Here is a 26,609-nt window from a genome sequence, read left to right on the forward strand (position 1 = left end):
ACCCAGCAAGGATCTCACTCAGATTCGACGTAGAAAATTAAAACCTTTACAGACAAGCAAAAGCTAAGAGAACTCAGCACCACCAAACCAGCTTTACAACAAATGCAAAAGGAACTTCTCTAGGCAGGAAACACAAGAGAAGGAAAAGACCTACAATAATAAACCCAAAAGAATTAAGAAAATGGTAATAGGAACATACATATCAATAATTACCTTAAATGTAAATGGATTAAATGCTCCAACCAAAAGACATAGACTGGCTGAATGGATACAAAAACAAGACCTGTATATATGCTGTCTACAAGAGACCTACTTCAGACCTAGGGACACGTACAGACTGAAAGGGAGGGGATGGAAAAAGATATTCCATGCAAACGGAAATCAAAAGAAAGCTGGAGTAGCAATTCTCATATCAGACAAAACAGACTTTAAAACAAAGACTATTACAAGAGACAAAGAAGGACACTACATGATGATCAAGGGATCAATCCAAGAAGAAGATATAACAATTATAAATATTTATGCACCCAACATAGGAGCACCTCAATACATAAGGCAAATACTAACAGCCATAAAAGGGGAAATTGACAGTAACACAATCATAGTAGGGGACTTTTAACACCCCACTTTCACCAATGCACAGATCATCCAAAATGAAAATATATAAGGAAACACAAGCTTTAAATGATACATTAAACAAGATGGACTTAATTGATACTGATGGGACATTCCATTCAAAAACAACAGAATACCCTTTCTTCTCAAGTGCTCATGCAACATTCTCCAGGATAGATCATATCTTGGGTCACAAATCAAGCCTTAGTAAATTTAAGAAAACTGAAATCATATCAAGTATCTTTTCCGACCCACAGCGCCATGAGACTAGATACCAATTACCGGAAAAAATCTGTAAAAAATACAAACACATGGAGGCTAAACAATACACTACTAAATAACCAAGAGATCACTGAAGAAATCAAAGAGGAAATCAAAAAAGAACTATAAAAAAGTGACAATGAAAACACGACCACCCAAAACCTAAGGGATGCAGCAAAAGCAGTTCTAAGAGGGAAGTTTATAACAATACAATCGTACCTCAAAAAACAAGAAACATCTCATATAAACAACCTAAACTTACACTTAAAGCAATTAGAAAAAGAAGAACAAAAAACCCCAAAGTTAGCAAAAGGAAAGAAATCATAAAGATCAGATCAGAAATAAATGAAGGAAACAATAACAAAGATCAATAAAACTAAAAGCTGGTTCTTTGAGAAGATAAACAAAATTGATAAACCATTAGCCAGACTCATTAAGAAAAAAAGGGAGAAGACTCAAATCAATAGAATTAGAAATGAAAAAGGGGAAGTAACAACTTACACTGCAGAAATACAAAGGATAATGAGAGGTTACTACAAGCAGCTATATGTCAATAAAATGGGCAACCTGGAAGAAATGGACAAATTCTTACAAAAGCACAACCTTCTGAGACGGTACCAGGAAGAAATGGAAAATATAAACAGACCAATCACAAGCATTGAAATTGAAACTGTGATTAAAAATCTTCCAACAAACAAAAGCCCAGGACCAGATGGATTCACAGGTGAATTCTATCAAACATTTCTCTAAATGTTTGAGCTAACACCTACCCTTCTCAAACACTTCCAAAATATAGCAGAGGGAGGAACACTCTCAAACTCATTCTACGAGGCCACCATCACCCTGATACCAAAACCAGAAAAAGATGTCACAAGAAAGAAAACTACAGGCCAACATCACTTATGAATATAAAATCCTCAAAAAAATACTAGCAAACAGAATCCAACAGCACATTAAAAGGATCATACACCATGATCAAGTGGGGTTTATCCCAGGAATGCAAGGATTCTTCAATATATGTAAATCAATCAATGTGATACACCATATTAACAAATTGAAGGAGAAAAACCATATGATCATCTCAACAGATGCAGTAAAAGCTTTTGACAAAATTCAACACCCACTTATGATAAAAACCCTCCACAAAGTAGGCACAGAGGGAACTTATCTCAATACAATAAAGGCTATATCTGACAAAGCCATAGCCAACATCATCCTCAATGGTGAAAAACTGAAATCATTTCCTCTAAGATCAGGAACAAGTCAAGGTTGTCCACTCTCACAACTATTATTCAACATAGTTTTGGAAGTTTCAGCCACAGCTATCAGACAAGAAAAGGAAATAAAAGGAATTCAAACCGGAAAAGAAGAAGTAAAGCTGTCACCGTTTGCAGATGACATGGTACTATACATAGAGAATCCTAAAGATGTTACCAGAAAACTACTAGAGCTAATCAATGAATTTGGTAAAGTAGCAGGATACAAAATTAATGCACAGAAAACACTTGCATTCCTATACACTAATGATAAAAATCTGAAAAAGAAATTAAGGAAACACTCCCATTTACCATTGCAACAAAAAGAATAAAATACCTAGGAATAAACCTATCTAAGGAGACAAAAGACCTGTATGCAAAAAACTATAAGACACTGATGAAAGAAATTAAAGATGATACAGATAGATGGAGAGGTATACCATATTCATGGATTGGAAGAATCAACACTGTGAAAATGACTATACTACCGAAAGCAAACTACAGATTCAATGTAATCCCTATCAAAGTACCAATGGCATGTTTCACAAAACTAGCACAAAAAATTTCACAATTTGTATGGAAACACAAAAGACCCCGAATAGCCAAAGCAATCTTGAGAAAGAAAAACGGAGCTAGAGGAATCAGGCTCCTTGACTTCAGACTACACTACAAAGCTACAGTAATCAAGACAGTATGGTACTGGCACAAAAACAGAAATATAGATCAATGGAACAGGATAGAAAGCCCAGAGATAAACCCATGCATATATGGTCACCTTATTTTTGATAAAGGAGGCAAGAATATACAGTGGAGAAAAGACAGTCTCTTCAATAAGTGGTGCTGGGAAAACTGGACAGCTACATGTAAATGAATGAAATTAGAACACTCCCTAACACCATGCCCAAAAATAAACTCAAAATGGATTAAAGACCTAAATGTAAGGCCAGACCCTATAAAATTCTTAGAGGAAAACATAGGCAGAACACTCTATGACATATATCACAGCAGGATCCTTTCTGACCACCTCCTAGACAAATGGAAATAAAACCAAAAATAAATGGGACCTAATGAAACTTAAAAGCTTTTGCACAGCAAAGGAAAACATAAATAAGAAGAAAAGACAACCCTCAGAATGGGAGAAAATATCTACAAATGAAGCAACTGACAACGGATTAATCTCCAAAATCTACAAGCAGCTCATGCAGCTCAATATCAAAAAACAAACAACCCAATCCAAAAATGGGCAGAAGATCTAAATAGACATTTTTCTAAAGAAGATATATAGATTGCCAACAAACACATGAAAGGATGCTCAACATCACTAATCATTAGAGAAATGCAAATCAAAGCTACAATGAGGTATCACCTCACATCAGTCAGAATGGCCACCATCAAAAAAATCTGCAAACAATAAATGCTGGAGAGGGTGTGGACAAAAGGGAACCCTCTTGCACTGTGGGTGAGAATGTAAATTGATACAGCCACTATGGAGAACAGTATGGAGGTTCCTTAAAAAACTAAAACTAGAACTACCATACAACCCAGAAATCCCACTACTGGGCATATATCCTGAGAAAACCATAATTCAAAAATTATGTACCACATAATGTACCACAATGTTCATTGCAGCTCTATTTACAAAAGCCAGGACATGGAAGCAACCTAAGTGTCCATCAACATGTGAATAAAGAAGATGTGGCACATATATACAATGGAATATTACTCAGCCATCAAAAGAAACAAAATTGAGTTATTTGTAGTGAGTTTGATGGACCTAGAGTCTGTCATACAGAGTGAAGTAAGTCAGAAAGAGAAAAACAAATACCGTATGCTAACACATATATATAGAATCTAAAAAAAAAAAAAAAAAAAGGTTCTGAAGAACCTAGGGGCAGGACAGGAATAAAGACACAGACGTAGAGAATGGACTCGATGACACGGGGAGGGGGAAAGGTAAGCTGGGATGAAGTGAGAGAGTGGCACGGACATATATACACTACCAAAGGTAAAATCGATAGCTAGTGGGAAGCAGCCGCATAGCACAGGGAGATCAGCTCGGTGCTTTGTGACCGCCTAGAGGGGTGGGATAGGGAGGGTGGGAGAGAGACACAAGAGGGAGGAGATAAGGGGGTATATGTATATGTATAGCTGATTCACTTTGTTATAAGGCAGAAACTAACACACCATTGTAAAGAAATTATACTCCAATAAAGATGTTTAAAAAAAATGGGGAAAAGTAAATCACAATTTAAAAAAAAGAGCTCTAAGGGGAACATAAACAAGTCTCACAGTTGCATTCTAGTGTCAACATGGGTTATAGCTGTGCCTGTCCATCATCTGCAGGAAATATCTCAGAGTCACGGTCCCCAGTCCCTGGTCAGCCTGCCTGTCTGGGTCAGCTGAAGTGACTCAATAGGGTGTAGCCAGAAAAATAGGGCCATTACAAAAATTAACTGTTTTCTAAAATAAAAATAAAAATTCTATAAAATGATGATACTAGCTAGTCTAATTTTTTTTTAAGATTTTAAAAATATACAAAATTGGAAAAGTAGCAAAGATCACAAAAGTATATAAGGAAATGTTTTGCACAGCACAAAGCAATTAGTAGGAAAATCTGAGTGTTATAGCTATCACTAGGAGATTATAAATTGTCAAAATTGAGTGAAGGTGAAAATTTTAAACCTAAAAACCAGTAACAAGGAAGGAACTAAACAAGATGTTTAGTATATGTAATCACATGACATCACTAGTTATTATTCCCCCGTTATAAATTTATGCAAAGCATACAGAAGGAAAAAGAAAAGAAGGAAAGCTCTAAGAGAAAGTTGCTGAGAGTAGATCTTAAAAATTCTCATCACAAGGAAAACCAATTGTAACTGTGCGTGGTGGTGGAAGATGACTACGCTTATTGCAGCGATCATTTAGCAAAAATACAAATATCAAATCATTTTATTGTACACCTGAAACTAATATGTTACATGTCAATTATACCTCGATTAAAAAAAAAAGGAGAGCTCTCAGTTCTTTTCATGAAGAGCACTGATACCAAAGTCTGACAGAGGCAGACGACAAAAAGAAAACTATGGCCAGCGGTTCTCAAATTTTGGGTCTCAGGACATCTTTACACTTTGAAAAAAATCACTGAAAATCCTAAAGAGCTTTTGTTTATGTGAGTAATATTTACCAATAGTTAACATACTAGAACTTAAAGCAAAAGTTTTTTAGATTATGTATTAATTTATTTAAGATAACCATAATAAAACCATTAAGTTAATACATAATGACATGTATTCAAGTAACTACGTCTTCGAAAATAAAAACTTTAAATAAGACTGGCATTGTTTCACATTTTTTCAAAACCATTTAATGTCTGGCTAAACAGAAGACAGATGGGATTTCCTATCTGCCTTTTACACGCAATCTGTTGAGATATCACAAGTTATATAGTCTCTGGAAAACTCTACTGCATACTGGTGAGTGAATGAGAGTAAAAGGGGATAATAATGTCTTAGTATTACTATGAAAATCGTTTTGATCTTTTAGGGGGTCTCCCCTAAAAGGATCTTGGAGATCCCCAGCGGTCTCCAGATCACATTTCGAGAACCTCCGCTATAAGTCAATTTCAGTCATGAATGTTGATGCAAAAATCTAAGTGAAATATTAGTAAAAGAGCCCAGCAGTACATTGAAAGACGAATGTACCATGTCTAAGTGGGATTCAGGGATGTAGGAATGTTAGGAAATCTATTAATACAGATTTAATATACTAATAAGTCAAAGGAGAGAATCAATCATTTCAACAGATGCTCAAAGTATTCCACAAAACTCAATATTCATTTCTGATTTAAAAATCCTAGGAACGAAGATATGATAAAATACGTGTATCTCTATCCAACAACCAGCCTCATGTTTAATTAAAATATACTAGAAACTCAAGGTGAGGGGGTAGAAATTTCCTGAGCACTCAAGGAACTCAAGTTCTCGCTGGGGAGGCGGATTGCCCATGATGGTGGTTGAATGGGGAAGCAGCAGCAGACCCTGATGGATGTCAGAGGTGGCAGATGAAGAATTAATGATCAGCCAACTTAAACCACGAGCTCTCACCATGTTCCACTCCCTGGGTGTACTTACATATTGGTGAAGCAATGAGCATGGGTGACTACCCAGGTTTCCCAGAGATGCCTGGTGGCAATCTGCACACTGACCTGCTATGACCAAGAGCTGACTGTTGGCCTCCTGCCTCCCACGGTCTGGCTGGAAAGGAATCTGGAAGTGGGAGGGGAAGTGGCTCCACAGAGCCCACCTGGAAGGGGGCCAAGAAGGCACATCTTCGTTACCCATGGGTCCTCCTCACCGTCAAGTCCAGGTCTGAGCATCTCCCTTGTGCTGGAAACTCTAATAGACACCTGGGAATAATGAGAAATGCTTATTGTATTCTAGAGAGATTTACATATATACATAGAGAGAAAGAAATGGACGTTTCACCCAAGAGTAACACATCAAGCCCACCCTTGACTTCCCCCTCTTTTTTGCCTCAATTATCTAGTCACCAAACACTTTAGATCCTATATTCACAAAATATCTTGCATCCACCTCCTACCTTTGGGCTTGGGACTTCAACATTGCTCACCTGGACTACTCTCCCTGGGGTTCAGCTTTCCCTGTCCTCCTCCCACTCCCAAATTAACCACCAAAGAGCACTTGTTTTGATCATGTCACTCCCCTAGTCAAAACCATCCCAGGGTTCCTCACAGTGTTGGGAATAATGTTGGCATCCTATTTATCTTTGTGGGCCACAAACACCGGTGTCCTAATCATCTCAGAAGTTATTTCAGTATTTTCTTGTATTGTGTTTTTCTGTGCACATTTCCCCTTTTGTTGTCAATTTTATTAAAGTATAACATACACACAGAAAAATACTCAAGCAATAAAATTCTTTGAATGTTTTTCCAAGAAGTACAACCAGAACCCAGATCAAGAAACAGACTAGCAGAATCTCAGAAGACACTTCAGGAGCCCAGCCCAGTCACTGCTCCTGCAAAGCGTAACTGCTATCCTGACATCTAACACCATATATTAGTCTTGAAGGCTCTTAGTTTTACATAAATCTACTCTCTATCTGTACATATAAGCTTCATTATTAGGATATAAATTCCTCGAATATAGGTTAGTACCTATCCTGTTCCTCTTTGTATCCTGCCTCCCCCACTCCCTGGTCTCTGGTACAGAGATTTGTCCAGAGAGGACACCAAATCAGTATCAAGCCAGTGCGATGGGTTGTCAACAACTGAGGAATATAGGTGAAGGATAAACAGGTGTTCATTGTATTCTTCTTCCATCTGTTCTGTAGATTTGCAAAATTTCAAAATAAAAAGCGAAGGAAGGACAAAATTATTTACTGAATGATTTAAGGAATCCAGGTTAGGTGTGCTACTTAAAACAGGACACATGTAAATTCCTGTTCCTGTCCTTAAGTTTTTATGTGTATTTGTATAAGGGAAGAAGGCCCTAAAGTAGGTGTGAGTTCAGGGAGAGGGAATCAGGAAAATTCCTCTTGTTGAGCTTTCACACCAGGAGCTATTTCTGGATTAGTTTTATTCATCAAATATTTATGTGGCATCGCCTGTGTTCTGGGCACTATGGTAGGTGCTGTGGGATAAAATGACCAATAAATCTAGCCAAGTGTTGTAATGAGACTCCTTGGCAGGTACTGAGAGAAATGGCTCTGCTGAATATATCGCCCCCTGGTGGCCAAGAACAGGAACCACCGCAGACACACTTTACAAAGTTTCTACCCAGGATATATACGCATCCTGAGCTCCAAGAAGCAACAACAAAAAGACTCAGACGGCTTCTATCCCTCCTCATTAAAAGGAATACTCCTCTTCTACACTCTCTATTGTGTTCTAAGTGTCAGATAATTTGTAAAACTAAAAAAATTTTTAAATAATTAAAAATTAGGTGCTTGATCTTTCTCTTGACAAACGATCAAAATGGCAAACTCTGAAAGCTTCCCTGTCAGTGGATGTCACAGAGGAAACAAGGAAAAGAGAAAGCCCAGCGCCCCTCAGTGCTCACCAATGTGAAGACATAGCGGTTCACTCACTTCTTTCCCAGCGGATGGCTCTTGTGAGTCAGACCACAATCTGGCACACTATTTAGCCATCCCTACTGAATGAATCACTCAAGATGGGAATTTTGATTCTGTGACTGAAAATAGTTCGGGGTTGCTTTGAGCAAAAGGGACAGTGACCACATCCCATCCAGCTCTATGTGATGGCTTTCGTGATGCGGCAACTTGGCCAGGTTACAGCCCCCGGTTATTCAATCAAACGTTAGTCTAGGTGTTGCTATGAAGGGATTTTGCAGATGTAATGAAAGTCCCTCATCACTGACTTTAGGTAAGGAAGATCATTCTGGATCATCTGGGTGGGCCTGACGTCATTAGTTGGAAAGGCCTTGAAAGCAGTGTGGAAGCTTCCGCCAGAGAGAGAAGAAATTCTGCTTGTGGAGAATGGCCTCAGCCCATGCCTGTGGAATTCCAGTGTCCCGTGACCTTCCCTTTCTGCCTGCTTGCCTTATGGACTGACTTGCTTAGTCAGCTCCCACAATCGTGTAAGCCAATTCCTGGTGTATTAGCTTGCTAGGCAGGCTGTAACAAAATATCACAAACAGGGTGGCTTAGAAGACAAAAATGTATTGTGTCACAGTTCCGGAGCCTCGAGGTCCAGGATCAAGGTGTTGGGCAGGTCGATCCCTCCTGAGGGTGGTGATGGAGAATCCACTCCACGCCTCTCCTCTAGCTTCCGGTGGTTTGCTGGCAATCTTTAGCATTCTTTGGTTCATACAGGATGTATCACTCCCATCTCTGCATTCACGTCTGTATGATGTTCTCTGTGTGTGCGTGTCTCTCTCTCCAAATTTCCCCTTTTATAAGGACACCAGTCGTACTGGATTAGGGCCCACACTAATGACAGCATTTTAACTTGCTTGCCTTTGTAAACACTCTATCTCCAAAAAAGGTCACAGAATGTGACCTTAGGTACTGGAGGTTAAAACCCCAATATATCTTTTTGGGGTTCTTGGTTGAACCGAGAGTAATAAAAATCTGTATACTTCTGGTAGTGACATTCTCCAAAACAGCTTACCAGAAGCACTGGATTCTTCAGGTAGTACATCCCATGTCTCCAGAAACACTGATTCATTCTCTAATCCGGAGATGTAAAAATCTGGGTATAAGCATGATATAGCTGCTCAGTTCACACAAACAAGGCCAATGTTTGGGATTTATCAGAAAATTATTATTGTTAGAATTCTGGGACATCTCAGCCAGTTAGACTCTATGGGTATTTGAACTGGAAAGTGGAGTATTTTAACCATAACCTGGCTTTCCATTAGCAGCTGTTTACCGCCCAATAAGAATGAACAACTTGAGAAGCCAGTAACTGGCTTTGTAGGATTTGGACAGAGTGCTCATGGGGTGTGAGAGCTTGGAAGGAAGCTGTGTCTTCACGTGTCTAGGGACTGGGGGTTGGTGAAGATATTTCACATTTCTGAGCCTCTCTATGTGACACACACACACACACACACACACACACACACACACACACACTCTCTCTCTCTCTCTCTCTCTCTCTCTTGCTTGTGGCCCAATACACATCATCTGATTTAAGCCTCACTACATCTTTACCAGGCATGTATTATTCTCCCGTTGTAAGACTGAGGAGGATGAATCCTAGATGACACTTAGATCACACTTCTAGTAAGGACAGGCCAAGATTCAGACATACAGCTGATCTTCATTCTTCACGGATTCTGTATTTTTGAATTCACCTACTCGCTAACACTTGTTAACTCAAAACCAATACTCATGGTGCTTTCACGGTCATTCATGGACATATGCAGAGCAGTGGAAAATTTGAGTCACCTGATCACGTGTCCTGGCTGAGGTCTCGTGAGGCCACACTCTGCCGTCTTGTTTCAGCTCTCACACTATAAACAAGCGTCCTTCCTGCGGTCTGTTAGCGCCACTTTTTGTTTTGCTTTTTACATTTTGGGGCTTTTTGCTGGCGATTTTGCTGTTCGCAATGGCCCTAAACATAGTGCTGAAGTGCCATCTAGTGTTCCTAAGGGCAAAAAGTCTGGGCTGTGCCTTAGAGAAAATACACGTGATGGACCAGCTCCGTGCAGGCGTGAGTTATAGTGGTATTGACCATGAGTTCAGTGTTAATGAATCAGCAATGTATATTAAATAAGGTGACTTGAAACAGAAACCCACATAAAAGCAGAGGCTGAGAGGCCCCCAACTCTGTATTTCCCCAAGCAGTGGTTCAGGATTCACACATTCAGTGAATCATGATTTGATTATATCCATGCTGGTCTCTAAATGCTGCCCTTTTTACCACAGCAGGAGGATGAGACTTGAGACCTGAGGAGTTGGGGCCTCAATCTTCTTACCTGTTTGAGGAACGAAGGAGACTGTAGCCCGGAAGCCTCTGAAGGTCATGTTTTCATCGGACTGGAAGCTGACGGACATCACCCTGGAGATGCTCACCACAGGGGCGGGGACCACAAAGCCACACGGTCGAGCTGGTTCAAGCCCAGCCCCGGCATGACATGGTCAAGGGCCCAGCAAACAGACGTGGCACTGGATAGAAGAAAACAATTGTCCTTCAGGTAAGTGTTAAGAAATAAACCTTTCCAGTGTATGTCACAATTCATTTCCAAAATAGAAAGGCAGAGTGCTCCTTTGTACTGTGTATTTAACCCCGTCAACATTTCAATTCTGTTTATCTCCCAAACACTCCCACTGGGAATGCCACTAAGGGAAGTTGTTCCAGCCACAGGGCTTATTTCAATGTCACTTTGCCCTCTGACCCCTAGTTCATTGTGAGCCTTCCACATTTTCTGATCAAATCGTTTTTCTTCGATTCTCCCTGAAGCTCTTCCCGCCCCTGATGGTGGAGAAGGAGAGGTGGTGAGAGCATAGGAAGTGATGGAGATGGTGCAGCGGAATGAAGGAACATTGAGCCACATTCCCTAAAAGGAGTCCCAAGAAGGACTGGGTCCAAATGCAAACCAGGGAAGCCGAGGCTCCCAGGGAACACAAACCTATTTCTTTCTTCCTTTCTACATCCCTGTGCATGCTCACATAGTCGGAAGTGCAATCTCCACTTTCTTCTGCTTCCAGGTTCTGAAAGGAAAGCTGAGAAGACTCCATGTTACATCCAGAGTAAACAATATGAACGCATTACCTCACTTTGATCAAGGAGAGGAATTTGGACTGTTCAACCTGTTCTACAGCATGACCTTAGATGAGAAATGTAACGGGGCATTCATGAGTGGGTTATGTGACTTAGGAAATGATGCTAAACCCCAGGCTGCCAAACCCTCTGAAACATCCAAGCACCCAATCACAGGCTGAACAGAAGGGTGGGGAAACGTGCAAATATTTGAGCTCCCCAGTTCCCTCCTTGGAGGAGCAAAGAAACAGCAAAGAACAACATTTGAGCAATCTGATAGCCCTGACTAACTGAGAGGAGCAGTGGGAGATAGAAACGATGAGGTAGCAGCTTAGATTGTTTATACACAAATGATGCGGATTCAATGGAGCCCGAGCACTTGGCAAAAGACGCAGGCCTGCGCGGCTAGGACAGAAGTGGAGGGAAAGGATGATTCATGGTGAACGAGACATGGGGAGAAGGAGACGTGTCAGAAACAGGATCCGTTCAAACATTTCTTAAACCCCTACTGGGATACTTTCTGGAAATAGACCCTTTTTGGTTACTCTGACCATTGTGTCTTATGGAAAGGGTTTTAAGAAAAGGAGGAAAATTACATAAATCTTCTTTTTTGTTTGTTTGGTTTTTTTTGTGGTACGCGGGCCTCTCACTGTTGCGGCCTCTCCCATTGCGGAGCACAGGCTCCGGACGCGCAGGCTCAGCGGCCATGGCTCACGGGCCCAGCCACTCCGCGGCATGTGGGATCTTCCTGGACCGGGGCACGAACCCGTGTCTCCTGCATCGGCAGGCAGACTCTCAACCACTGCGTCACCAGGGAAGCCCCCATAAATCTTTTTTAAACCAGAAATTTCCATCACAGGGGATCTAGAATGCCTATAATAAATAACTTATAAGAAAACTTAAAATATTTCTAAAAGTCAGATATACCTGTTCCTTTAATATCAATAATATTTAGAATTTAAAATGTTTGAAGTTGGTAAACAGAACTTGTAGAGCAATAAAATTTATGAATAATAATAATAATTTTAAAAAGACCCTTTTCTCTTCGAGTCAAATGGTGTGCACATAGTTACGACTTGTCCTACCAACTTACAATTGACCGTCCCGGGTGGGTCCTGCAGGCTGATGCTGTCACTGGCCGAGTGTGAGTGCATCTTTTCACGGATGCACAGCACTCAGTGTATTTTATTGCATAGATGCTTTTGAATCACTTCTAGCTCTGATATGTTCAGATTTTCAACTAAATTTTGTCTTCTTCCTCCTTCCAGGCGTACGCTCATACTTAAGATTTTCTCCTCTGTCAGTAACACAGTTTCCCTTAATCCTGCTTCGTCCTGAACTGTCTGCCTTGACTCTGTTTGGGTTTCAGAAACTTTCAGAAAGACAACAGCTACACTTGTCTCACTTACTCCGTGTCTCCTTCTCCTGTGTGATCTTGTTTCTGCACCTAACATCTGATTTCACCTGACCTTTCAGGTGACACCTCCCCCACTTCCTCTCTACTGTTCAATTGTCCATCCCAACTCTTCTACCTTTTTATTGGGGGATGAGGTGGGAACTGTATAACGGGTGCTTAGTCCTCCCTCTCTTTATTTTTTAACAAAGTTTTGTCTTTTTACTTTGTTAACATTTAAAAGCACATTTGAATAGAACAAAAGGTTTCAGAGCTGTACAATGGTTTCTCTGCAGAAGGAAGAGAGAAAGAAGGAAGGAGATCAAGATCTATCAAGAAAGAGAGAGAGAATGGAAGGAAGGGAGGGAGGGAGGGAGGGAGGGAGGGAGTCCTCTTTCTCTTTAAACTCTAACTTGCTGTGGGAAATCCAACCTATTGGCCATAACTTTTTGTTTGTTTGTTTGTTTTGTTTTGTGAATTAAAGGCTTCATTCTCTGGACTGTCATAACACTGCACCAATTTGGTTCTATTCCTGGGTCTCAGATCTATTTTGGCCTCTTAAATATACAAGAACTTTGAGGTCCTTACTCCTTACCCGTTATTTTATAGTTTACTTTGTCTCCATATACTCTCTTGCTTTCAATTATTATTTTAAGAGAAAGACTTCTAAATAATGCCTAATTCCAACGTCACCCTGACTGCAGTGTCATCTACCTGAAGGCATTTCTGCAGATGGCCCACTAGTGTTAACTGAACAAACACACAAATGGCCACAAACACCGCGAATCAAAGGCTGAATACACTCTGTATCCTGACATTCAAAGCCCTCCATGCTTCCATCTCAGCCTCGCCTTCCACCACCCCTCCTGCTATACCTTATGCCAGTCCCTGAAACTGTTCTGCACTACACTTTTGTTATCCACTCTCCACAAACTGTTTTGTTAGCAGTTTAATTAATAAGGAAGAAATGCTTGTTTCTAGAAAGGACTAGACACTGATGAAACAAGTTACCTGGTACAAAGATTAAGGCCACATTTCAACAAAATGTAAAGCACACAGTTGCCACCTAGCGGTAAGTGTGGGTAGTTACAGTAGAGAATAGGCTAGTCTGTTAGTCAATCAGTATCAATAATATTTATCAAGAACCTTGTGTGCCAGGTGCTAGGTTCTATTCTAGGTACTAGGGATACAGCAGCAGATACACCAGATAAAACGTCTGCCCTCATGGTGTTTATGCGAGCGATTCTCTGGAGATCCTCAGCAAAGTAAGGGTAACCAGGGTTAGTACCTTAACGAGGTGATGTTAGGGGGCTTGAAAAACCCAGTTGCAGCTGGCCACGTTGCTGTAGTCTTCAGGATAGTGAAGACTCTGTATGAGGCCTTCTTCAAAAAGGATAGTTAAGGAGCTGCAGCCTGACTCTGCAACACAAGGGAGAACGTCCAAACAATGGCATCACCGCGCACAGAGGGATCCTCTTTGTTTTCCCCCTTGTGTCTCCCACAAGTGATGCCTGAACTGGCTCTTAAGGCAGAGCCATCAAGAAGGGGGAGGTCGCGCACTGGTTCTCGAGAACTCATCAGGCCCTCTCAGCTCACTTGGGTAGGCAACAAACACGCTTTAGCAGGACTGCAGAAGGAGCCCCTGCACCTGCATCTCACTTGCCTTGAGCTCCTCTCTGCTATGGAGCTCAGTGGCCTTGGGTGGGGGGCTCCCTACCCCTCATCTCATTCCTACGGGGCCTCAATTTCTGCAAAAGGAATGCATAGTGTGTGATAAGAGTAAACGGTTTTACCAGGAAGGTCGTTTGGTTTAAGAGCTTTATACGTGAGATTAAACCCAACAGCATAGTCTGTGGCATCAGAGGTGAACCTCAGCCTTATAGCGTTGGAGCCAACGAGAACCGATGAAGCCAGGCTGTTCCCACAGAATTTCCCTGCAACATAAGAATGAAGAGTTCTGGTTCAGAGCCTAGAAAACAGCACCCATGAAAAGACTTATGGGGAACTGAACTTTCATGATAGTGCAGGCTTGTCTAAATCAGGGTTTCTCAACCTCAGCACTACTGACATTTTGAACTGGAACGTTCTTGGTGTTCAGGCTGTCCTGCACATTGTAGGATGTTTTGCAGCAATCCTGGCCTCTACCCCCTGGATGCCAGTAACATTCCCTCTCGTTGTGATAACCAAAAATGCTTCTAAGACATTGCTAAGTGTCTCCTGGGGGAGGGAGGGGGTGGGCAAAATCGCCTGCAGTTTAGAACCACAGAAACACTCCTGCACTTCTGTTTCTTGTATAAGTAACCTTTCTCTCCTCCTTGTGGCTATCTGTTGGTATCTTCCTTCTGAACTGGACGAGGCGGGTAATGGTCATTTTCATGCGTAGGAGAGCAGCGTTCTGCCCGGGAGGCCCCAAGGGGCACTGCTCTATGTCTACATTTTACTCCTGATGGGCTCCAGGTCTGGCAAATGAGTCTAGGAAGCCTGTTTCCATGGGCAGCAGATGCTGTAAGTGAATTGCACTGTGGCCCTTACAGCCCTCACACAGGCTCAGATTTTCTTCCTTTCCACTGTCAATTCTAAGTCTCAAAATTGGAGACAGGAAGTGCGGTACTTACAGATGCCTCAGGGCCAGACGTATTGTAACCAGGCCCCATTAAGTCCTCCTAGCACTAGTGTCCATTCGACAATGTGAAAATCCACTCACCAATCAGTGTGTCTTCTAAAGAACATATGGACAGGTAATTGTGGTGACAAGACTCTGCATCGAAGTGGGAAAAATTGAGGAGCACGTGCATTCCCTCTGGTACAAACAGGGTCCAGACACACAGTCTGAAGGTAGATACATTGAGAGGGTATTATTTCTAGATGGAAAGCGACTGTCACAGTCCAATGAGTGGGGCAGAGTCAAACTCGAGGTGGGAGTCAAGGGCAGGGGAGGCAGCGGGGGCTACTCACTGCTTGCTCTCATAATACAGGAAGGGGCTTTCTGGGAAGTGCAGCTCCCCTTCTGATGCTCTGATCACACGGTCCTGCTCACTGCATGAGGCTGGGAGGGAAAGCCACGCGAATCAGCGCTAACAGTGATGGCTATAGCCACAAGAGCCCTTTTCCCCCAGAACCTGTACAGACACTGCGGCCTCCTGGTTCTTCTTTACACACGCTTCCTTTCGTGGAGACACGAGATCTTTTGCTATCTTGGCTTCTATGATGCCTTACTTTTTGTTTCTTGTAGATCCTGCCTAACCTTGAGATTCTATGATTTCTTCTTCTTTACTTTTCTTTCTTTGGCCCCATAATTCCACTCTATAGATGCAGGTATTTCCTAGGTTCTATTCTTAGTTTTCATTTCTCTCTACACGAGCCCTCTGATCCACTTCATTCACACCATCAGTTTCAACTGTTGTCTCTACCTGAACTTCTGATTTTTCAACCATCTCCTAGATATCTCCCCTGAAACTTAACATGCTACAAAAGGACTTCCTCTCAGTCTGCAAAACTGCTTCCACTTCTGATTTGATTAGCTTATGTGCCCTTTTCTTAGCTTTCCATGCTCAGAACTTTGGTGTCATCCTTCATTCCTTCCCTCCCTCACCGCTCGTAACCTTAATGACTATCCTGGCCTAATTCATCCTGTTTCTATGCCCTCCTTTTCATTCTCTGGCCATTGCCCTTGTTCAAGCATTATATTCTTGTCTCTTGAACTAATGCATAATCTCATAAGCCCACCTTGAATTATTGATATTTTCCTCTCCAATTTATCCCCTATGTGCAGTTCTTATAGCACTAAAGTATAGCTCTAATCTGTTTATCTAATTAGTCAGCTTCCTATTACTCAATAAAGTCTAAATTTTCTTGAGTGGTCTTCAAAGTTTCCATATTTTGTTCTCAGGTTACCTGTTTAATTTTCTCCATCATAAAAACTCATCACATAGCCTACACTTCAACTGACTGACTTACTGGGTCTCTATTACATCCTAAATTTTCATATCTCCATATTTTAGTATCCATCTTCTGATAAGGATGATTCCTTGAGCTGGAATATTTTTCTTTACCTATATCCCATTCCACCTGACAAAATCCTACTCATCCTTTGTTCTTTAAGGTTAAGCTTAAAAGATGTCTGTGCTCCAAAGCCTCCGTTGTCTTTTTTTTTCCTCCCAGCTGGAAGCAGCCACTCACTCCTCTGAGCTCTCAGGGTACTCTTTTTCCACTTTGCTCTTTGGAGATAGCCCCACAGACTCACAGAACCACTGAAGATTTGAGCTAAAGATGCCTTTGAGACCACCTGGTCCAAACTCTTTCCTTTTTGGATGAGGAAACTCAGGTTCAGAGGTAGGAAGGAGCCTGCCCAAAGTCACAGAGTGAAGTCATTTCAACCTGCAATGTAACCCTGGGGGTGAGTCCCCTATTCTTTCAGGACAAGGTGTGTAGCTTCCGGACCACATCTGCCATGCCCCACCTCCTCCCTTGTGTCTTGGATCCAAATCTGGGATTTGCCAACTGTTTGCTGAATTGAACTGGAGCTCTGGATTGACAAGTGAACTCAGAGGGAATGTAATGCTCCTGCTGGGTGAAGGGATGAATTCACCCTCCCTGGCTGGGGATGAATGGCTGTGGGTGCTCCTAGTGATGGTTTTATACCTAGTGATTATGGAGAGCTCTTGCAGAGGAAGACTTTTGATTATAAAGGAACCGATATTCAGAAATCCTAGAGATTAATTCATGCTCCTGGAAGAACAGGCTACAAGAAATACCCACCTCTGGAGTGCTTTCTCAGCTTCCCTGGGAAAGAAAAAGAAAGATGCAATTCGAGGTTGTGATATCCTGAACAATATTTCAAGAAGTTAGCATCTCCCTGGCTCAAAAATGCAGAGGTTGTTAAGTCAATTTGCAACTAATGAAAATATAATCTGTGGAAAGAACAGAAGGGATAAATTGACAAAGCAGCAAAGTGGCCTCTGTGCTTTAAGAAGATGATTTCACTCTTTATTAAGTGGGCTGCTTAGCTTGGGGATTACACAAAGCAAGAAGAGGTCATCTGGTCTACCCCTCTAATTTTTCATGAAAAGGGAGGCTGCAGATGGAAATAACACACCCACAACTGCTGGATAGCTACAAGTTGAACTGAGGACTCCGAAACCTGCTAGTGTACCATATACTTGAACACAAACCCAGGTTCTTCCTGAACCAATTTGAATTAACCCCTTTGGGAAAGAATAGAAGTCCTATTTTAGGCTGGAAGCCACCGGTTAAGAAAACAATTAAGTTGGATTTGGAGGCAGAAATGAAGTTTCAATTAATTCACTGGTGAATCTGGTAGAAGGATGTATATAGACCCTGGCCTTTTCAGACTTATGGTACCTGGCTCTATGCCAGGCCTTCTCAACCACAACACTACTAACATATGGGACTAAATCATTCTTTGCTGTGGGGGGGGCTGTCCCGTGCCCTGTAGGATGTTTAGCAGCATCCACAGCCCCTACCCCCTCGATGCCAGTGGCACCCCTGTCCCCTGCTGTGACAACCAGAAATGTCTCCAGACATTGGCCCGTGGGGCGCAAAATTTCCCCTCCTTGATAACCACTGATCCATGCTATAGCTTGCTGACTCTTGCTAGCAGAGTTGAGAAGTGGTGAGACAGTTTCAATTAAAGGCAAATTTGACAAAGTCTAGGATGGATGTATTCACGTTTCATTGAATATTTGTACACTGTACCACACATCACAGTCTACCCTTGTTTAGACTCAGTAGGCACCACAGTCCTTATGTGAGACGCTAAGAACAGAAGCAGAGGTGGTCTGCTCAGTGGTCCTGACTTGCGTAGACTCTGCTGATGCTCTTTCCCTAGCTTCTTGACCTTATGTTCTGGCTTGATTACCAATTTGGATGTGTTTGTGGATCCAGGGAAGCACTTTAGTAAGATCTGTGAAGATCCCAGGGGATCCTTGATCATCTTTCTGCAGATTATTTCTCCAACCTCGACCACAGCCCAAACCCCAGGAAGTCACACCAGCCAGAGTCCAAGTCCCTTTCTTATTCCGGCACATGAGGGAACCTCCTGAGTCTCCCTGTAGGGAGAAAAGATCTCTGTTACTGTCATTGTCAGTGTCTGTGCCCCACAGAGGTGCTAGATGAGGATTAATGAATTTCTTCACTTCTAATACTTTGGACTCAGGGGCCTGGGAGAATAGGCAAGCGCAATTCACAGTCAATCCTCAAATACCACTGGAGCCTACCAAGTCCATCTCCTTCTTCACCATCCTAAGCTTTCATCAAATATCAGATTGTTTCCTTCTCCTGTCTCATCCTACAGACTCAGAAAAGTCTTGTCCAGTAGTCAAATCAACCTCAAGTTTGGTCAGCAGGACGGATGGAGGGAAAGAGAAAGCTCCCATTATACACAAACTGGAAATCTCTAAGTAGGAAAGCATCACCTATCCTTCAGGGCCGGAGTACCCTAGTTCATTGTTGGCATCATCTCCATTATTTGGTCTTTTGGAAAGAGCAGATCTCCTCTGAAAGCACAGTCTGTGCTAAAAACAGGTTGTTTAAACTGTCCTCTATTTTGACTTGACCTCCCTTTTCAGTCCTGATCCTTCTTTCCCAAGTCCAGGCTTGCCTACAGCCTTCTTTCAGCCCCTCATCTGATGACAAAGCTGAGGGAAGCCCTGCCTGGGACCTGTCAGCCCAACCATTCCTGCCTACCTGACATGCATCTCTTCCTCCATCTGGGAAGCCTGCGCAGAGAAAGGTCCGCCCACTAATGGGTTTCTGTAAGGTCAACAGAGCTGTAATACACTCATCCTGGGTCAAAATGGGCAGGTTCACTTCCTGCAAGACTTGTGGGACGACGCCATCTAGAAAACACAGAAATGAGAACCCCAGCAAGGCGCTCTTTCACCTTTTCTGCGTTGAAGATGCCCCATTCAGGCTTGTGTCTTTTGGAAAGATTTGAATTTCGAAGTACAATGTGATAGTCTCTATTTTAAAAATGTCTACACAACTGTCCTTTTAAAATAGATTAAAAATTCTCTTTTCTGATTACCAAGCAGAAACTTCTGATACGAGCATAGGAGTTCTTACCTTCATTCAAGCGGCCCCAGCCTGTGGTTGTACAAATAAATCCAGGCTCAAATTGTTCCCCTGGCTCTGGAAGACACATGGGTCCCACAGACTGGTCTGCAGAAAAGAGCAAGGCAGGGCTTGTTTCATTCACGGAGGAGAGGATACCATAAGCCACTCACCAACTGGCATCTAGGTGGTTCCCAAAGAACTTGTGATCTCTCTGTCTGGCACCTCCAGGGGTTACTTGTGACAAAGTAACTGACCCCACATGATCCTATATCTAAAGCCACAAGCCAAGAGGGTTTCAGGTAGGGGAGCCTCCAGCTCAAATTCCTGTCTCAAAGTACATGATTCAGAATTCTTGGGCATATGCTGCATAACTTATACTGTAGGGAATGTGCTATGGAACAGAAGTTCTGGAGCACATGGGGTAGACAATTCAGAGTGAGCTTCAAATGTTTACCAAAATGGAAAGCTCCAGCCATCTTCAAAAGAGCAATATCATAATCCATTGGTTTCTTGGTAGAGAAATATGGGTGTATGATGATGCTTTCAATGGTGAGGGTTTGCTCTCCCGGCTCTATATAGCTCAAATCATATTCTCCAGCAGTAACGTTGAAAGTTGATGCAATATTTCTATGAGGAGGAAAGAGTAACATGGATGGATTTCATTGAACCTCTGAGTACAGTTGCAGTGGTTGACAAAATGACTTCTTCAAAATGACATGGATAGGGGCTTCCCTGGTGGCGCAGTGGTTGAGAGTCCGCCTGCCGATGCAGGGGACACGGGTTCGTGCCCCGGTCTGGGAAGATCCCACATGCCGCGGAGCGGCTGGGCCCGTGAGCCATGGCCGCTGAGCCTGCGCGTCCGGAGCCTGTGCTCCGCAACGGGAGAGGCCACAACAGTGAGAGGCCTGCGTACCGCAAAAAAAAACAAAAAGACATGGATAGATAATGTAGGTGTGAAGCTGATGAACAGAGAAAGTGAGAATGATTCCAAATGTAGAGGTTCCCAATGTGAGTGAGGGACTAGTAAAAAGTGGCCTCATATGGAGCCAATAATATGATAAATTGAATACCTTGCAGTGTTACTTGTTAAATGCCTAAGGGTGTATATACAGTATAATTCAGTGGTCTAAAGCTCTATTCAGCTACCCCAGATGGTTGGCCTGGCCTCAATATCAGTGAGATCCTTTGGGAGTTTCTGGTGATTCCCATGAAGTATGCTGCTTTAATGTCAGAGATCTAATGCATAGTGCATACCATGAAAGACGTAATAGCACCGTTAACTCTGATGTTCCAGAGGGTATGCACACTCAGGGCTTTGGGACTGATTAGAGCAATGGGAAGTGGGGATCTTCCCCTACTTCCTTTATGTTTGTAATTTAGAGATCTAGCATGACACGGGAAACACCATTCTATTCCTCTTCTACCCGCAGCAAAGTTATCTGAAAGGAACTTGATAGGATGCATTGAGGTGGATTAAGAGCTTTGGGCTTGCCATCTCTGGGGATCTAGAAGAGATGATTTCATACAAAATTGGAAAAGACATCATTTTCTCTTGGTATATTTCCCTGGCTCTTGGCTATATTAAATACCAAACCTAATACATAGCAACTCTCTAGCCTAACCACCTGCCACATTGCAGTGAAATTATCAGTTGACTCTTTTTTAGACTATCAACTCTCAGGGGGCAGGAATCATATCTTAGTCATCTTTGTATCTTTGATACCCACTAGTGTCCAGCACTGAGTAAATATCCAGGAGACGTTTGTGGAGAAAGAGGGCAAATAGGGGGATATATAATCTTCATTGCAGCTTTATGAACATCAAGAGCACTGGCAACAGTAGAACATTTGGAGCATACAAGAAAATGGATAAGAGACGGAAATTGTTAGAGTGAAGTTCAGAGAGGCAGGGTCAATAGGAAAGAAGACACAGGAGCCTTCTTCGTGTTTTACTGTCCTCCCTTTGTTTTCTTTTATCCATTTATTAAGATGCATAATGAATTGGATGCTTTTTTTCCACTGAAATTTAAGAAAACTAGGAGAGAACTTTCAGAACTCTATCTTTGGGATGCTTTTTTTCTCACTTGGATATTATTCTTTATTAACTTCTAGCCCATTTTAAATAAGGAATGAATGTTTTCTACCAAGTTGTGTACCCTCGGACAATGACCTTGAGCCCTATCTGTATTATGCAATTAACATGTTCTCCCCTAAGGCATACATCACACCATTCCATATTTTAATAGAGTTATTGCTGCTGATTCCCAGGGAGTAGAAGGGTAATCTGACCTTCATCAATGGGCTGGGCTGTCCATACCTGTTTGCAACACAGTGAGCAGCTGTGATCACCCACTCTGGAGAGATGATGGTCCCACCACAGACATGCTTCTGCCTTCGTTTCAAAGACACCTGAATTGCAAAGACCTTAAATAGGAGTAAGTTAATGCCCTGGGATCCCCCCAAACCTGGAGACTGAGCATATTCTGAAAAAGAGACCCAGATATCTTACTCATAAATATCAGAAATCATGGACTGTGAAGTGGTAAACCAATCACACTATAGCTCAGAAAGAAGAGCAATGCTGGAACCAGAAGATTCCTACTGCTGGCCCACAGGAGAGGTAGTTACCGTGAGATGATTGGCTATAAGGTTTTAGTAAGTTGGTAATAAAAATTGTGGGTATTTAGTTATTTACATGATAATGTTTACCGTCTGTTACTCTAACAATATGAATCATATCTGTGAATGAAGAGAAAGAAAAAGAAGCATAAGATACAGAACAGACCAGATGAAGAAGTTTGGGAAAAAGACAAGGTGAGGGCTAAGGGAGTCTTCCAAAGTCCGTTCCAATTCCTCTAAGCCTCTTAGAGAAGGAGTCTGGATTTACAACTGTCTTATAGTTTTTAACTATTTGACCTCTACAACTGCTTCAAGCTTATTTTTAATCTGTCTCTACAACAGATTTTCTATCTTTGGCTTGTCCTGTTCATGATGTTTGGCTTGACTCCAACAAGAATTATAGGGTACAAGCAAATACTTTTAATTCCACTGTTTAAATTAGAAAAGAAGCAATTTATTAGAACGGTCTCCTTTTTGAACAAAAATTATTCAATGAGCAATTGAAAACAAAATTAATACAGAGAAAAGGCTAAGAACAGAATAAAGCACAAGTAAGTAAAAGTCAATGAGTCATCCCTGACTATGATTTGAATACGGACTTCTGAATTGACCCAACTGACCAAGTAAGAATTTGATCAATCAACTCTTCAAACCAGGTAATTGATTCATCAGTTAATCAAATGACAATGATTCAGCCATTCCATCATCTCACTGAACACAGACTCAGTCAACCAATCGTTACCAAATATCCATTGATCTAAAAGTTAATATGACTGACTGACTCAAGAGAAGTAAAAATAAAGAGCTATTGTTCTACCTACAAAATGAAGAGGCAAGAATATAGCATGGCTCCCAGGGTAAAGAAAATTGGGAGACTTTCAAAGACAATAAATGCCTTAGGCTAAGGGCAGAAGCACAAAGGCATTCTATGGCGTAGGAGGAATAGGAAATAGGAAATAGGAAATCTAGGAAACTAGATTGAGACAGAATTCTTAGGACACTAACTACCACGGAGGCAGCACTCTCGATTATTCCCTGAAGGGTCCTATGGTATAGGTATGAATCTTACATCCCAAACATAAAAGTAGACCTATGGCTACACCTTCCTTCATCATCTTTAACTATAACAAGATAAGTATGTTTTAAATATATTTATTGAATCAGAAAATTATTTTTTAAATTATAAATTTGAAGCGGGGTTTTTGTCTTAGGGACTGAAAGTCTGGGATGGCATTTCCAAATTTTGGAGCAAGCCAATAGCGCTTGTAACTATTCTGAACACACCTTTTCTAGAAGTCAACTGATGGACATCAGGAACGTCTTGGATCCTTGTACTAACTCATGAGATCTCTGGTGATGAACTAAGCAGAAGAGAGCATACTGATGAGCAGCATGGGTTCTGAGAGATCCAATCCTGAGACAGCTCATAATCCAACCACAGGAGGATGTTCCCTGAGACTCACCTGCCAAGGGTAGGAACCCTTTTCCACTTGTCTTCCCCCAACAATGCGACTGAAAATGTTAAGGTAATTCAAAGGCCGTGACTTAACCAGACTCTGCCCACAAGTGGGAGCTAGGGGGAAAAAAGGCAATAATTTAGTGATTAGATATATCTCTTAGGACTGAGGGGTACAGGAAAGTCTTCTGAGCAAGAAATACTATAAGACATGGAGCATGTGGCAATACTATAAAATGGCTTTAAGTTATTTGTGGAATTTGCTGTGATTTGCGGTACAAGGGGTTGTTCCACTTTTTCACATAGGACGTGCATATCATGAAGAGATCTACTTTTCTGACATGAAGATTTAGGGCCTCAGAGGTAGATCTCTGCTGGGTTAGCGTGAATACAGTCCTCTTTTGATACTGAGCCATCTGACCCCTTAGAGGCTCCTCACAGCACTCTGTGCTTCTGTGACATTTATCACATGCTGTTATGGTAATCTTTCAACCCCACCAGACTGTGAGCTCCTCGGAAATAGGAACTTAATCTTGAAATACCTGTATCTACGGTATTTAGTGCAGTTCCCGATTCATAGAAGTTGCTCAATTAATTGGTTGAATGGTTAATACTATAGTCTGCCTTAGACTGTAATTTTGTTTGCATCTTTTCCTCTGCTTCACCCGAGACTAAGTCTAAGATCATGATCAGTGGTGCCTGGCACACAGTCAAATATTGGATTTAATTTGCTGTAAGAGTGGAAAGTATCAGGTTGTTCAATGATAGTGGAGTAGAGGGAAGACAGTGTCCTGATTGACACACCGGAATGGCGTTAGGGTAGAAGGGTTGCTAGGTAATGGGAGAAAGAACTCTTTCCTTTTTGTGGAAAAGATCTTATCCTTGAAAAAGTTGCATTTACTTATTCTCAATATTTGTTCTGTTTTTTGTTTGTTTTGTTTTGTTTGTTTGTTTTTGACTCTTCAGCTAAGAGAGGGGCTAGATTAAGATGCTGGAGACTGCCTGGTAATTTAAGGATGGTCCATGCTCTGTCCCTACTGCAGGTCCTTCTTTTCCACATGTTGTCTAGGAGGGCCTAGCATGCCCTGTCTCATAATCACCCCACTTCTTTACATAGTTGAATTCTCTAATCCCTATTCTTCAGCTTGGAGATCACTTCAACTGAGAACTCTTCCTTGATTTCCTCAAACTGCGTTAAGTGTTTCTCCCCTGTAGTTCCTCTCCCCTCTTATAGTTTCTGCCATGCAGTATTATGATAATGAATTGTTTGTCTCCTTCACTGTACTATGAAGTACTTAAGGAAAAAAAAAAACCTATGTTTTATTCATCTCTGTATTTCCAAGGTTTAGCACATTCCTAGCATACAGTAGACACTTATAAAAGTTGGAAGAACAAATGATTTTTCTTGAAAATATATCCTTGAAAGCATAGCTATTTAGATTAATATGTTAAAATATACAAAACTCTTTCAAATAACTTCTCATTTAAGCCCCATTCTCTGCCTGTGAATCAAGCACTATGACCCCCACATTACTGATGGGAAAATGAAGAATCAAAGAAATACACAGCTAATTAATGACAAAGCATGGATGTAACATTGTCTTTTGATTCTGAACCCAATACAGGTATAATATTGAATCAAAGCTTATTTTCTAGCTGTTTCTGTTGACTGAATCATAAATACCTTAGACACAAAATTTAGTATTTCCTGAACTAATTGAAGCAAAGATAGAAAACATGATAATTCTTGAGGTTAGTACAAATCTGACTGTGAAGAAGCCTGCCAAGAACTGTTCTCAGATTATGTTACTTGAGGGAAAAAAGACCATTTATATATATATATATATATAATAGACTACAGGAAACATGCTTCATATTTCCCAGCAATATAATTTTTTAAAAGATTACAAATGCTTCCAAATTTATGCTGATTTCCAGAATTTGCTACATGAAAGGAGATGGGATTGTGGAATGTGTCCAAATAAGTGAACAATTCCAGTTTTCTCCAGATCAGTGCAACTTGTCCAAGTTGTATTCCATGAATGTTCTATTCAGTTTAATATGATGATTGCAGGAGAGAAATCCAAATTAATTACATGAAAACTAATTAGATCTCCAAAATATATTTGTCTCTCCTGTTCTCCCAAAGGAATACGGAGTGGAACTGTGAAAGCCATTGCCGGCAAAGTTTATTTCTTCAGATAAAGGTAGTTACAGAGATCATTTGGAACTTACCTTTGGGGAGAGAGAGAGTTGCAGATTTACTCTGTTCCAAACAGATCATTCCAAGCAGTAAAATGAGCTTATTCTTGCTCATATGCATTTTGAAACTCAAGAGTTTTCCCCTGGAATTTTAGAGAGACTAAAGAGAACCAAAACAGAAAGCCTTGTGAGAGCAGCAATATACCAACTTAAAACAAAGTTACTCATTAACCAAGACACGAGGCATTCAACCATGTCCGTATCATGTTTCTGAATGTGGTTTCTTGCAAAGATCTCTGCAAGATGTGGGGAGTCAACCACAGAAGCATAGTCTTGCTCAAGCAATAGTACATGTCCCATTACACCCACATCCATTCATGGCTTCCCCCAGAGTCTATCTGGCTAGCCAAGTGGTTGGTGCCGAAGGCTTCCATTTGCAAACATTACTTGCTTCTTACGACAGGTTTCCACTTTCTACAAGAGGATTGAATAT

The 26,609-nt window shown here is 41.4% G+C and overlaps 2 protein-coding genes across 2 annotated transcripts in view; both read right to left on the reverse strand.

Moving 5' to 3' along the window:
• The window catches only part of CYB5R2 (cytochrome b5 reductase 2), a gene marked incomplete at its 5' end in the record, with an annotated part of 40,052 nt that extends 31,829 nt beyond the window's left edge, over positions 1-8,223 (reverse strand). The window contains 2 exon segments of the mRNA XM_082844994.1: positions 6,337-6,434; positions 8,210-8,223. Of these exon segments, the coding sequence (XP_082701120.1) occupies positions 6,337-6,434; positions 8,210-8,223 (112 nt within the window).
• A 612-nt stretch (positions 8,224-8,835) lies between these two features.
• Positions 8,836-26,237, reverse strand: OVCH2 (ovochymase 2; the record flags this gene model as incomplete). Its single annotated transcript, XM_082844995.1, is given in 15 exon segments — positions 8,836-8,891; positions 10,589-10,720; positions 11,243-11,336; positions 14,055-14,069; positions 14,073-14,185; positions 14,560-14,700; positions 15,471-15,595; positions 15,722-15,812; positions 18,645-18,834; positions 19,472-19,623; positions 19,850-19,945; positions 20,295-20,467; positions 22,157-22,248; positions 23,922-24,031; positions 26,150-26,237. Coding segments are annotated over 15 exon segments (1,668 nt in total).
• Positions 26,238-26,609: the final 372 nt, after the last annotated feature.

Source organism: Leucopleurus acutus, assembly GCF_964270905.1.
Source record: "Leucopleurus acutus genome assembly, chromosome: 8".
Lineage (NCBI taxonomy): Eukaryota > Metazoa > Chordata > Mammalia > Artiodactyla > Delphinidae > Leucopleurus > Leucopleurus acutus.